Source organism: Nilaparvata lugens, chromosome 3, assembly GCF_014356525.2.
Source record: "Nilaparvata lugens isolate BPH chromosome 3, ASM1435652v1, whole genome shotgun sequence".
Taxonomy (NCBI): domain Eukaryota; kingdom Metazoa; phylum Arthropoda; class Insecta; order Hemiptera; family Delphacidae; genus Nilaparvata; species Nilaparvata lugens.
The window spans coordinates 42,146,999-42,162,444 of NC_052506.1; the positions used below are offsets into that span (position 1 = coordinate 42,146,999).

General features: G+C 33.0%; 1 protein-coding gene across 4 annotated transcripts in view; it reads right to left on the reverse strand.

Annotated features, from left to right (window-relative positions):
• Positions 1 to 15,446, reverse strand: part of LOC111043354 (delta(24)-sterol reductase) — a 114,157-nt gene that overhangs the window by 21,151 nt on the left and 77,560 nt on the right. For 3 of the 4 annotated variants that reach the window (XM_039423815.1, XM_022328279.2, XM_039423814.1), the window contains 5 exons: positions 14,824 to 14,979; positions 9,032 to 9,137; positions 6,068 to 6,186; positions 2,669 to 2,763; positions 1,801 to 1,969 (listed from right to left, as the gene is read on the reverse strand). In XM_039423815.1, coding sequence (XP_039279749.1) covers positions 1,801 to 1,969; positions 2,669 to 2,763; positions 6,068 to 6,186; positions 9,032 to 9,137; positions 14,824 to 14,979 — 645 coding nt within the window. The remainder of the gene's footprint in view (positions 1 to 1,800; positions 1,970 to 2,668; positions 2,764 to 6,067; positions 6,187 to 9,031; positions 9,138 to 14,823; positions 14,980 to 15,446) is intronic. The other variant, XM_039423816.1, reaches the window with a different exon arrangement.

Genomic DNA, 15,446 nt, shown 5'->3' on the forward strand with positions numbered 1-15,446 from the left:
TAATCTTATGGTGTTGGTATCCTTGTATTGTTGGTGATCTTGTGCTGGAAATAACATGGTTGGTGTTGGTAACCTTGTGTCCAAGGCAGACAACTGCAGACATTTTTTGAGTTTTGACTCATTTTGAGAGCACAAATTACACGGTCCGACATCAGCTTCTGTCGTACGGTATGAATTCTGGAAGTTGGCTCAAATTTCAAGTTCCAGTGAAAATAATTCCTAATCCTTTTGTAAGGCAGGTAGAAGAGAGCATGCTATGTTGGTGATGTTGTGTCATAAATTTATATGTTTGTATGTGTTGGTGATCTTGTGCTGGAAATAACATGATGAAGTTGGTTTTGGTGACCTTGTGTCCAAGGGTGACAACTGCAGAAATTTTTTTGACCGAGCGAAATGAGGTCTAAGATTCAAGTCAACGGTTTGCATTTCTCTTAATGTTAAAATGTTTATATATTTATATATTTATATGTTTATATGTTTATATGTTTATATGTTTATATGTTTATATGTTATATGTTTATATTTTATATGTTTATATGTTTATATGTTATATGTTTATATGTTTATATGTTTATATGTTTATATGTTTATATGTTTTATGTTTATATGTTTATATGTTTATATGTTTATATGTTTATATGTTTATATGTTTATATGTTTATATGTTTATATGTTTATATGTTTATATGTTTATATGTTTATATGTTATATGTTATATGTTATATGTTTATATGTTTATATGTTTATATGTTATATGTTTATATGTTGCGCATTTACGGCGAAACCCGGTAATAGATTTTCATGAAATTTGACAGGTATGTTCCTTTTTTAATTGCGCGTCGACGTATGTACTAGGTTTTTGGAAATTTTGCATTTCAAGGATAATATAAAAGGAAAAAGGAGCCTCATTTATACGCCAATATTAGAGTAAAAAATATCATATTATAGAATTATTCATCATAAATCAGCTGACAAGTGATTACACAGATGTGTGGAGAAACCAGTCTATTGCTGTATTTCCATAAGGTCTATAGTTTCAATCTGGTACTTGTAGATGAGAATACTGCGTGAGGTCTACTGTTCACAGAACTACTAGTAGTTTTGACTCAATTTCATTCAGATCGTAGGAAAATAATTATGGTTATTTCTCTTTGTTGAGCTATTTCTCTCCCGAATTAAGATTAGATGATTGTCTATCTTCAAAATGCAATTATTTTAAAATGTATTTAAACAATCAAAACCATCTTTTTGTAACTAGAATAGAGGAGTTTCATAATGAAAAACGCATTTTTAGAAAATTATGTGCAATATCTCAATTGTAATTATTGCAGTTACAAAGTCTCCAGGCTACTCAATAAATAAAAAAATCCCGGGTAACTTAGCTGGCTCAGGTCTGTTGGCAGAGTTTTCAGGTCGCATCTGATCAATCGCATCAATTTTAGGGCCTCTTACATGGCTTTTGGCAGCCGGGAACGACGAATTAACGTGTCCAACGGGAATGGACTCGCCGAGATTCGAACCCGGTGCCTCTGATCAACAAAGCCAGTGTCTAAACCACTCATGTAATCCATATATTTTCACTGCATCCATCGGAAAATTTTACAAGAAGTCTTAACATTCTGAGTGAGATATATCTAGTCATTATCAAAGAGAAAAACTAGGTATGATGACTAAAGAACAAATCTTTTTACGAGAGAATTGCTGTGCTAAAGTCTACTGTGTGTAAAATATTCGGTAATAATGTCAATGAATCCAGAGACTGAATGGTTTTCAGATACAGTATTGAAATATTAGACTCACTGTTTTCTTTGGAGAGTCGACCAAATGTCCTGTCATTATAACGCCTGTTTCTTTTGAAAACATTATTCCTTCAACAAACTCATTTCCAGTCTTCCGTTTTATTTCCTTCTCAAATAAATCCACAGCTTCGCCCAAGGAATAAACGGGCTGATAAGTGAGTTCAACGAATCTATAAGTCCACATACACCATTAATAATGTCAATATGCATTCAATTCAAACATTTATTTACCAATTGAATTAGCCTATATCTCGTAGTTGAACTTTTGTTTAAGATTAGCCAGGTTCTATGCAAATTTGATTGATAAATAGTATAACATTGCCGTGTCCCTAGCATAGCCACACTCTCAAGACTAGATGCATACCGTACCCTTCAAACTTCCTATAGTTTTCCTAAAAAGTGAGATTGGCATTCTCACAGAGAGAAATTTGCTTCAGTCCACTCATGATTTATTACAACATTGTATCATCAAAATTCAAATTACATTCTATTTTAAATCCGATCAATAATTACAATAATTATTTAATACGTTGTGAAATTAATTAAATGATAATATTGTAATTTATTGTGAGTTAGTAGGCCTACTTAGCCGGCATAATATCGTAATTTACATATATAAAGAAACCTAATCTCATTTGATCCTGAATTAAACTGCAGTTGAACTAAGAAAATGATTGCAATTAAAAACATTATATTTAAACGTAGGTCTTAAAGTTTGTATCATCAACAGCAATCGTGCATAGTCATGGCTTTTCTTTAGATAAGTAAGCTAATCTATCTATAGTAGGCTATGGCATAGCTCAATTGCAATTGAATTCATGGTTGGAAATCATTCAAAAATGATTTGAATAAAAAAAATGATTTCTCACCTCTTACAAGGAATAATCTGAAGTTCCACAGCTGTTAAAAAACCCAGAGTTCCATATGACCACGGTATTGCAAAGAACAAATCAGTATTCTCTTCCTGAAATAAGAAAATATCAGTGACATTTTCATAGGCTACATAATATAACAACAAGTCAATCACAAGCAAAACCAGGTAAAATCAGATTTTATCAAGAAGTATTTGAAAATTCAAGCCATATATTGTTGAATACCTGAGAACGATCAACAAAAAACCTAGCTATAAAACATCAACCTTTCGTTATTTTTATGAGTCACTATTTTTGAATGTGGTTCAAATAAAGTTAGATTATTTCTATACAGTATCATTTATTTAATACTGGCAGGTAACCTGTGCTTCGCAAGGGTCTATTTTATAACTCAACAAACTGAAAACTTAATGAAATCTAGAAGAATTGAAAATAGGCCTATAAGAATCCTCTGGTTGACTAAGAATTTATATGCAACATTTCAAGTAAATCAGTCCAGTAGTTCAGACGTGATGATGCGTCAAACATAATTTTCCTATCCTTTACATGTGTATACGTGTATAAGCCAGTTCTTTCCTTCATTACAGTATAGAAGATTATAGATAGATGGATTATCAGTATCTTTGAATTAAAATAACTTTTGGAAGGTTTGAGATATTGATGTGCGGTTTTCACCATACTTTAACCATATTTCCTCTTGAAATCCTGTATCAATCATGACTGTATCATATGACCATATGATTAAAAAAATCTGGTGTGGCGCACTCACACAACTTTCCTTCTTGCCGTTATGAAATATGATCACCTGACGCTAGTGTTCTCGCGCACCTGAAGTCTACTATTCAAAGATTTGAGCCAGCTGGTGACAGGGCAATAACGCTGAAGACACACGAGGTGTGCTATCTCTTCATAGTGAATCATTTAATAGAATCAACAGTTGCCAACAGTTTGCAATTGGATAATCACATTTTCTCGAATTTCGAGGTTATTTTTAATTTTAGGTGAACATGTTACTAAACATCAGTTGTAGAGATTCTCATGCTCAATCTTTTCCACTCTAAATTTTTCGTTTTAAATTAGGCCTATATCTGAGACCTAATAATTGGAAATCTAAAATCAAACTTTGCATAGATGGGGCGGAGCTCCTGAAATTTTTACAGATATGGGACTTGTGGCAGTTGATATAGCTTATCAATGACTATTTTGGTATGAATTTGATCAAAATCGTTGGAGTCGTTTTCGAGAAAATCGCGAAAAACCCTGTTTTTGACAACATTTTCGCCATTTTAGCCGCCATCTTGAATTGCATTTGATGGAAATTGTTCGTGTCGGATCCTTATAGTGTAAGGACCTTAAGTTCCATATTTCAAGTCATTCCGATAATTGGGAGATGAGATATCGTGTACATAGACGCACATACACGGCGGCTCAAAAATGATGGACGAAATTTGGGTGTGACGGAAAACATGTTTTTATTATTCGAATAGGATTCCCAATCATACCTACCTTCTAATTTTCCTTTTTGAAAAAATGTTCAGCTGCTTCCATACAACAACTGGAAGCATGTCAAATTGAAAACTTGATGTGATCAAATCTTGAAGAATCGAAAATGAACCTATAACCATCCTCGGTTAATAAGGAACCTATATGCAAAATGTCAAGTTAATCAGTGCCAGTTCTTTCCTTTATTATAGTATAGATTATTATGTTGCTTTGATCTGTGATCAGTATAAAATGTTTTGTATCATCTAAAGATGCGACTACACAAGCTGAACCGAACCTCGAACCGCGCAGCAAACCGTGCATTCCGCCGAACATCGCGCCTTTCAGCGAACATGAGCATATGTTTCATAAAGTTAAAACTCAGCTGTTAAACATTCGCCGTACCGTTCACCGTGCCGCTCGCCTCTGTTTTAACTGTTCGCCGTACCATACTCCGAACGCTGAACTTTTCAGCCAATCAGAGTCCTCCATTACAATTCGCCGTGCAGTTCGCTCTACAATTAATCAACAATTTCATCAACTAACCATAAACTGACTGAAATAAATACTTCAATTTCCATGTATTTAATTGATAGAATTATATAAATCTACAGTGTGGGTCATATATAAATTCACAAAGAGTTCGATTGTTGTTGGCAAGAAACATGTTATTCAATGCAGAAATCATTGTTATTTTAAAAGATAGGAAAAGATAAATAGTTTCCCTTTCAGGGAGAATTTTGACAACCCACAAAACTCATTTTTCACTTGTAGAAATATCGAAAAGGTGCATAGGACCTTATTTTTTGTTCAGCTTGCCATAATACCCCCCATTTTAATATTAAAATTTTCGACTGACTGTACAGTGAGTCAATCATTCTATCAGGGCTCGAATAATTTTGGGACTGTAAATTAAATAAAAATGGAAGAGAATAATTTATTTATGTAAGAATATCAGCACATTTATTCAAAGCCATATTAACTGCATGCGTATTCATTCATATTGCCGATACAGCATTGATAAAACGGTAAACGTTTATTTAGGACTTTATTGTCTCAAAAATCTGTTCTAGCTGAAAAATTAATAATCTATGCCACAGTAGACCTATAATTTTATCATATGATTTGAATGTGAAATCGCCGTATGAAATCGTATGTCCCATAATTTGAACATTAATTATGAAAAATCTAGAAGAAAAATTGAAATTTGGACTTCAAGGTACACGAGATTGATATTTTTAGAATCTATGTGCAAAATTTGGAGATTTAAATCATTTCCGTTTTTCCGGTAAGTTATGCAATCCACAAGTTGACACGTTTTGATGCGAACAAACTAACAAACACAGCCCTACTCTCTTATTATATAGACTAGCAGGCCCGTGCTCCGCAAGGGTCTATTTTAAAACTTCACAAGCTGGAAACTGGACGTAATGAAATCTTGAAAAATTGAAAACAGGCATATTACCATCCTCGGTAAATTAAGAATCTGTATGGAAAATTTCAAGTTAATCAGTCCAGTAGTTCAGACGTGATGATACGTCAAACATAATTTTCCTATCCTCTACGTGTAGGCCTATAAGCCAGTTCTTTCCTTTATCACAGAATAGATAATGGATAGATAGATGATTTATCAATATCTTTGAATGATAATTACTTTTGAATGGTTTTAGATATTGATGTGCGGTTTTCACCATTCATTTTCTCTTGAGATTATGTACCGTATCGAAATCATGGCCTGTAACCATTCTTGATTAATTAAGAATGTATATGCAAAATTTCAAGTTAATCAGTCCAGTAGTTCAGATGTGATGATGCGTCAAACATAATTTTCCTATCCCGTACGTGTATAAGCCAGTTCTTTCCTTTATTATAGTATAAATTAATTTTGAAATGAGTTCAAGTAAAATACGAAACCTTTGAACATTTCAAGACACTTCCATCCGCTACAACTATCTCAAAGGATATGCAAATGTGTTGGAATAAGCCATACTTGTGTGAAGAAGATTCCACACCTTGGCCATTCACCAATCCACCTGTAACATATATCGTACATTCTCTCTCAATTTTGACATACACGTTATGTGATTAATGAATAATAAAAATAATCAAGAATTATTGAATCTAAATGACATTGTAAGTAATAACAAGGGTGAGATTATATTCACCTTAGAGCAAGGACCTTTACATTAAGTTTGAAGCAGCCCTGATGAGTGAAAGCACACATGACCAGATGATCAACGTTACTGGTCAATGGTCTAATTCTAATGGTCGATAGACTATGGTCACAAATCGACAATGCTTCTCCTATATACAGGGTGATTCTTAATTATGGTAAAATAATTTAATACGTGATAGTAGAGGTAAAAAAAGAAACATATATCCATAAACGCTTCATTAGCGAGCTATACAGAGTGAAAGATTTCGCCCGGAATTCAGTTCCTCTGGTGAAATACACCGATACTGAATTGTTTGGGGACTAGTTTTTGATAAACTTTTGCTGGATTAATATGGAAAAATATCTGAAAAATTGAATAAAACTAGTCTTGAAGCTGTAGTGTGAGTAGTTTTTGAGAAAAAAGTTGAAATATGCAAAAATCTAAGTAGAAAAACACAGACTTCTGCGTTTGATGCCCAATAACTTTCTTTAATGACCAGTAAACAAATAATTTTTTGCAATGAAAATAGTAAAGAATTCAATTCTGAAAAGAATTATGTAAGTTGTGTAAACTAAATTTGAATAAAAGTTGAATAAAATGTATTCTTATATGTAGTACATTACACCACGAAAATTTGCTGTTTTATGAGGAGAGAACTACTAATAACTCATAGGTTGTAGCTGATTGCAAATAAAACATGGATTTAAAGAACAGCTGATTCATTTTGTTTAAAAAAAAATATTTGAAAGAAATTTTCAGCTGAAAATTATTTTCAGAAATATTGTAGCTCATTGTTGAACAAAACAACAAACTGTAAGAAAGTTATTAGGCATCAAACGTAGAAGTCTGTGTTTTTCTACTTAGATTTTTGCATATTTCAACTTTTTTCTCAAAAACTACTCACACTTCAGCTTCCAGACTAGTTTTATTCAACTTTTCAGATATTTTTCCATATTAATCCAGCAAAAGTTTATTAAAAACTAGTCCCCAAACAATTCAGTATCGGTGTATTTCACCAGAGGAACTGAATTCCGGGCGAAATCTTTCACCCTGTATAGCTCGCTAATGAAGCGTTTATGGATATATGTTTATAAGAACTTTTTTCTTTTTTTACCTCTACTATCACGTATTAAATTATTTTACCATAATTAAGAATCACCTTGTATAATGATAATTATTTGGAACAATATACCGATAGATAGTTGATTAATTATATTTATTGAAAATTATGGGCCGTATGAACAGTATAAGTTTAAACTGAATTGGATTAGCTGGTGGTTCAAGGTCGAAATGTACCACATTATAATAAATGCGATCCACCAGATTAGTCTTCAGATTAAGGCTGGACCTACATTGGAGCCGACATCTTCCGTCCGTCGTCCATTTTTATAGAATTGATATAGTAGGGAGGCGGTCGTAGACGGACGGACGGACGAAAAAAGTTGTATGAAGAAACAGTTGTTGATAGATTCCATTATTACATTATAAACTTCCAGGAGTCGGGAGAGACATATCAGCTGTTTGATCATGTATACAGAGTTAGTCATATTATTGTATAGGAACCCTTCAATATTTTGGGGACTGTTGTAGATATAATACTGTAACTTTCAGAATAAGTTATTGATCAAATACTCTACCTTTTGACGTACAACTGAATTTCAACCCCTCATAAGGGGGAAGGGGAAATTGTAACTCGAATTATTACAAGTTATTGTAACTCGAATTATCACAAGTTATTGTAACTCGAATATTTTAAATGTAAACACCCATTATGTGGTACATTATTTTAAAGACATTTTTAAAACGAGAAAGATAACAATTTTAGTTTTTTAAAGAAATAATTGATAAAGTTCAATCAGCCGCCATTTTGGATAAGAGTATCATGAAACATTTTTATTGATGTCATCTTTCTCGTTTTGAAAAGGCATTTAAAAAGATGTGTCACACAATGAGTGTTTATATTCAAAATATTTGAGTTACGACCCCTCATTTCTTTAAAATGTAAAACTTCAATCAGCCGCCATTTTGGATACAAGTATCATAGAACATTTTTATTGATGCCATCTTTCTTGTTTTAAAAAGGTCTTCAAAATGATTCACCACACAACGGGTGTTCACATTTATAATATTCGAGTTACAACCCCTAATTCGCCCCCTTATGAGGGGTTGAAATTCAGTTGTACGTCAAAAGATAGAGTATTTTGATCAATAACTTATCCTGAAAGTTACAGTATAATATCTACAATAGATTCCAACTTATTGAAGGGTTCCCATACATATGACTCACTCTGTATAAACATAGTAGCTCTCGCCAGTCGGTCGGATGCAGACAGTCTAGTCGGCTCCAATGTAGAATTATCCAAGGTAGCCTACCTAGAATACATTTTTGTATTTATGTATTCTACATAGATTAGGATTATCCATACAGCTATCAGTAGAGTAGCCAGAATTTTGAAATAGGGGGGGGGGGGTTGACCAAACCTAGAAACCCCCCCTTCGCTATGCCAATGACAGCCATAAATCCTCATCCTTGAAAACTGTAATTTACATCACGGCAGCTTGAAAATAGATAGATAGTGCAGAAATATTCTATCAGCGTAGAAGCTGCTGCATTAAATTCGTTTGGGAAATATTTCAATTAGAAATAGAAGTTACTGTTCTACTTAATTGTCAGTTCCGAATTAAAAAAAGTTTTACATGTACTCTTCTAATATATTCATACCAACAGTCAGACTCTCCAACTCTGGTATGATAGGCAGAGTCCAGCCAACAGGAATTAGATGAGCACTTATTTGTCCGATGTTGACTGATGGCTCAACAGCAATTGTCTGAAATGGATTGATGTTTTATTAGGTTTATTTAAAAAAATATATATAAAACACAGTGAATGGTGTGTAATTCTAATTTAAACCGATAATCTATATTTTTTAGGATTACTTCGTACTTTAAATGCTAGTATGATCCTGCAAGTTTAAAGCATCACATACTGAATGAAGAAATGCAATAAAATAATTTTATTACAATAAACTTTAGAAAAAACGTTCGTTGAAAAATGAGTAGGCTAGGTACCATACCTTGAAGGCCTACTTGGTTATCTGTTCTAGAGAATATACAGTATAGCCTAAAATGTGAGAAATACGGTACCTAGGTGGAAGAAATATATAATATCATTTATATATAGAATTGATCATTATTAACGAGAATCAACTATTATTAATATTAGATCAGATGTACCGAGATGATTCACAGCTATCTAATTTTGAAGGCATAGGAAAATTAGAAACATGAAAAAACTAAGGCCAGGTTGCACAAAAGCCGGCTACATTGTAATCGTGATGAATTTCACAAGAACCAATCAGAGAAGGCGTTTTTGAAAAGACGGCTTCTCTGATTGGTTCTTATGGATTTAATCACGGTTAAAACTTAACTGGATTTTGAGCAACTGGCACTAAGCCTTCCTATCATTTCCACTGACTGACTTATTATTACTTTAAAACCTGTATTACTATAACTATTTCTCATTATTATAGACTCCATCTCTCAATTCATCATTATTATAGTCCAGTCAATACAGACATAAAAAAGGAGGTGAGCTTGCAATTTATACTGTAGTTATGATTTTTTAATATATTATTTTCATACATGAGAGAGGTCCAGAACCAATTTCTTCATGCAAAATTACCTTGTGCTAGATACAGAGTGGCCCAAAAACCTCGTATTTCAGGTTCATTTCCCAGTTTTCAGCTATTTCTGCCAAATCCAGTAATCGGACAGAAAATTTTGCTCTTGCCTTTTTTTAGATTATGAAATTCTGAATAAAATTAGATCATTCGGAATTCTCTATCTCCAATGAGTAATGAGTTATGATTTTTCAAAAATGAGTAAAATTCAAAGAAAAAAATCAATTTTGATTAATTTTAGTTTTTGATCAACAATATCTTCCTCACCTCAATGTAAAGAGAGCTTCAAAGAATTGGAAATATTGACATTGCACTCTATTTTTGTGCTTCAATGTCTGAAGCATATGTGAAGGAAAACTTGACATGTCATAAACCTATGTGAAGGAAAACTTGAATAATTTTGTTGAGCAGAGAATATCCCATGGGCATCAAACTAGAAGCAGGAACAACTTGATCAACCGGTAGGAGTATGCTAGCACGCAAAAAAACATGTTTATTTATTGATGTGAAGCTTTAATTCGCTCTCTGAACAAATTAGAGGTTTGCAAATTGCAAAATCGAGTTTTCAAGCGGAGGCTGAAAATATTCCTAATCAGTAAACCTATTCAAACTTTTCAAGAGTTCTATGTACTGGCTAGGACTTTGTAAAATTATTAATATCATGTTGAGGTACATAAAGTATATACTGTATCAACTACTGCTACTTTTTATTTTTGTTTGTTTTTATTTGAGTATTTGAGTGACTGCATTGTATCTCAAGACCAGAATTTTACATATTTGAATATGTTTATCTCTCTCTTTGTTATTTATCTGGACATTTCAGTAATTGGGTATTAATATTTCATGATATTGCAGTTCTTTTAGAATAGTATCTTTTCAATTATTGTATTGTATGTATGACATTTGTTGTATATTGTGACAAAGGTAATGCTTCTGAAGACCTCAGAAGCGGTTACAATAAAACTTATTCTATTCTAATCAAAGTATTTTAAGATGATTGGATTCAGAATTTTTCTAGCGGCATAAAAATTGTAAGAGAGGAATTTTATCCTTCTGCAAATGAATTTAATATGGATATCCCATTTTAGGTTTTCATCTAACCTACTGTATAGACACTATAACAGAATATTTTGAATAACTGGCAAAATCGCTAAATGAAAAGATTTTATAGGTCTCAAGCAAACAGCTGCTTTGTCATCGCCGGGTACGATATCAACAAGCTAGAGATTAGATAATAATGGGTATCCTGGCTACAATTCGAACAGCCAAATAGAAAATAATAACTTATTATTGCTATTTATTTAATTATATAAAATAATGAATTTTTGAGGTTAGGCTCTATGATACTTACTGGTCGGCAACCTAAATAATCGGTCAAGCCATATAAATTGAAATTTAGCCAGACACCAGTGGCAAATTTAGTTGTATACAAATAGCATTCACTTAAAATGTGATTCGATTTGGTAACCACATGGCATGTTAATGTAAAAGGAAAAACAATTTAAAGAATACAAAAATATTTATTATATCAAATGAGCATGTACAAAATATGTAAAATAAATAAAAATATTAGGGAGTGTGGTATATTCTACTTGGCGCATGGATACATTGTAATTTTGGAATAAGCCAATCAAAATACAGTAACTGACTGGCGGTAAAAGCAAGTCAATTCAAAAATATACTTTATTTATTATATAAATGATAAGAATTTGTAAGTTATACAATACTCAGTTCATGTAACAGATGCAATTTAAATAATTAGAAAATATGATATGTAATCTTTATGAATAACCTAGCAGATTGAAACAGACTATTTTGATTATGTAATTGCATAGTAGTTGAATATTTAAATAATATGCAAATTTGGAATACAGAAGTATGATCATAGGAAGAATAGGGGAGATCAGAGCCCACTTGCTTGCCAGAGGTCACCGGGAACAGCCACCAATTTTATGGAGCACAAATCCCTTTTTTAATAATTGTACATTTTAAAAGTTTAAGTTTGAATTCAATAATTAATTTCATAAGACTCAGTGAGGTCGTATTAAGGCGTGAGTCATATAGAATACTTTATTATTCCATTGGAGAAGACAACATCAGCCTACCAGAAAAGCCTAGGACGTTGAGAGAATCCAGATCATCATCATACTTTGTGAAATTTTGACATGTGAGTTCTATAGTTAAAAAGAAATATCAAGGGTGCCCTCAGTGCTTCGAATAAATCAAGATTCATAAAGCTAGCTCGACGAAAGGTTATTCAAATATTGAAATTAATATCATCAAACTTGTGCAAGTCTTTAAGCATAAAGGGAATTCTATTACAAACGATATATCAGATTTACATGTTTAAATATGCACAGATAAAATATTTATTGAATTTTGATGTTATAATATATATGCTCACTCAATCATTCTTTTTATTAGTAAATTATAAAGATGTAAATGAAGCTCATGTTCATTGAATGAATTGATTTATCTGATTTCCACCAGAGGCCGAACCTTAGCCCTGAGAGATACATATTAATATATTCAGAGATTTATAATTTATAATTAGTTATTTATATTAATTTGGAAAGAAGATATATAGGATTTTATTCAACAAGCAACAGCAAGTCGATAACTGAGCTGCATAATTTAAATGCATATGATTGCTGATTTAAGAAGCACATGGTAATATTTCGTGCTAAAAGCAAAAGTCAATACTAGTGAGCTGTCTGTGATATTTTCAATATATATTTGTTCTTCATTTATTTTTCATACTTGGTGCTCTATATTTTTATTTATTCGTTGATATTTTGTTTAATATATTTGTGTCATTATTTGAATGGTGTACCCTTTATTTATTTCCCTATCTCCATGCATGACCAATCTCGTTATAATCTATTTTGTTACCAGTATTGAAATATTATTAAGATTACCAGCCAACTATATTCTTCACCGAATAAGTTGGATAAAGCAGCGATATACAGCATTGATTATCAAATCTTTGGAAATAATATGTTCCCGAGATTTATATAAATTATCCAGTACCAACAAATCTGATTTGAAGAATCTCAAGGTCATAGTAGTAAGTTGCAGCACATAAATTAATAGAATTTATAAGGTATTCTGATAGAATATCGCATTTGATTCCACTCGGTATCATTTTTCATTGCTGACCACTCTGGTGAATGGTGGCGAGTGGCATTGGTGGCGGTGTCGCATCGTCTAGCACGATAGTCAGAGCCCTTATATCTGTCTACATCTACTGCATCTGTATTTGCGGAATTCAACAAATCAGTCACAGAAACTGTAAACTGTTAGAGCGGCCGACGTCAGAAACAAGCAAAAGCAGAGAACTGTGTGAGCTCCTGAGAGAGCTGGTAAGAAATTGGTATTATTACTTTTCCAGAAACCACAAAAAGAGTTATATATCTTTCAAATCTTGCTCTACCGACTGCAGCCAAGCAGGGCAACACGTTACTGGAAGAAATAACATGACAACACCTAGATATTTACAATTTTTAACTTTACTAATGATAGAACAAGTGTAACTTATTATGATATTATAATATTGGTTTATTATAGAAAATATAACAATTATTAGAATGATACAAATTACTTCTATGAATGCATGATTTTTTCATTTGCGACTGTACATTCAAGTGCTGCGGCTCTAGAGGAATAGTGATTTGGGGTTTAGGTCTAGGAAACAGAGCTGACCGCGTCAGTTGTCGTCGCGCTTCTGGAAAGTTATCACAACTCACATGAGAGACGTTTTCGTGCGCGTCAAAGTTCAAAATGCAGCGCTCCCTCGAGCAAAGAAGCGTGACCCAGACTTTTTAGAAAACGTTATCACTAGAGATGAATCTTGGATGTTCGAGTACGACCCTTGTAACTATTAGATTAATATCGATTGAGTTGAGAGATACGCAGAGATGTGAGAAATTTCTAATTCAACAACCGAATTCAAATCCAAATGGATTGATAAATATTGAATGTGCTGACAATGCTGCATCAACTATCAGCAGTGTTGTCAAATTGGGTCACTCATTCTGTTTTTATCAGATAGTTGAACATTTAATTTGGGATGAAAAAATACCAGAAAAGGTAAATATTATTATGTATGAAATGTATTATGTAATGAGGAATGGACGATTACAGAAAGAGAAGAGAATGGAGTAGAGTACAAGCAAGAGAAATGAGGTTTCTCAAGGCAATAAGGGGAAAGACGTAGACGAAAAGGGACGTAGATACAGAGCTAGGAATAAGGAGTTAAGAAGAGAACTGAACATGGAAAGCATAAGGAGAAAGATAGAAAGCATGAAACTATGCTGGTTTAGACACGTGAAGAGAATGGGAGAGAGAATCGGCTGCCAAAAAAAATGGAAGAGACGAGGATTGAAGGAAAGAGACCAAGTGGACGACAGCGACGACAATGGAAAGACACCGTGGTCAACCGAGTGGAGAAGAGAGGATACAGATGGCGACAGGTTGATGACGAGCTGTGGTGGGAAGACTGTGGAAGATGGAGAGACATTGTTTATACTCAAACCCAGCACTAGCTGGGACGGGACACGGATATGTATGTAGTCTGTTTGTGGTTGAAATAGCAGTTTCACACAATTTATGGTAACGTTCATATTTTGTCGGCTGACCACTCAAACACTGATCTCAAATAAAGTAAGATCAATCTATATTAATGGGCTCTAAGTCTAGTAAGTCTAGACTTACTCAAAGCTGTGTAGGTCCACTCATCTCTCATCATTATCCAACTTATAACCCACGCACATACGCCTGCATGGAGCTCAAGTGGGCATCACCCTAAGAAAAAGCATTTCGATGGAAAACTCACCTTCTTTTTTTCATTGATCATTATGATATCAGACATTTCTACTTCAATATTGTAGAATTTATCTTTATATTGAGGATCTTGCAATGTAGTAGATTTCCAACCGGGACGTGCAGTGCACATTGGCATTTTTTGACCTGATTTGATCCATTCTTTAACCTGAAATAAGAAACCAGTCAACATTTCAATTTTAGCTTCTAATTCAAATGCCGACTTTTTAATATGCTGTTTGTCCCCTGAATCGTGATTGTCAACCATTTGTTAAGTGTAAACCCATCTTAATGTTTGGTAGGTAAACTTGATGTTCAAGTGATTAATAGATTGAATATACTTTATAATATTATGTAGAGAGTCCTAGTATACCAACATTTGTTATTCATCATAATCTCGATTTTTCAACCATCAAATCGCAATGGAAATAAACCGGTATGAATTAAATCAAAAATTGTATATTTTTTATCCAGATTGAATAATATTTATAATTCCTGGAACTAAAAGCTAAGAAATTGTAGCCTATATATATTTAATTCAGATTGAATAATCCTTGTAATTCCTTAAACTGGGTCATTTTCTCAGACTCAATTGTTCTTGGCAGAGAGAAGCTACTCCGCTCCTGTAGGCTATTA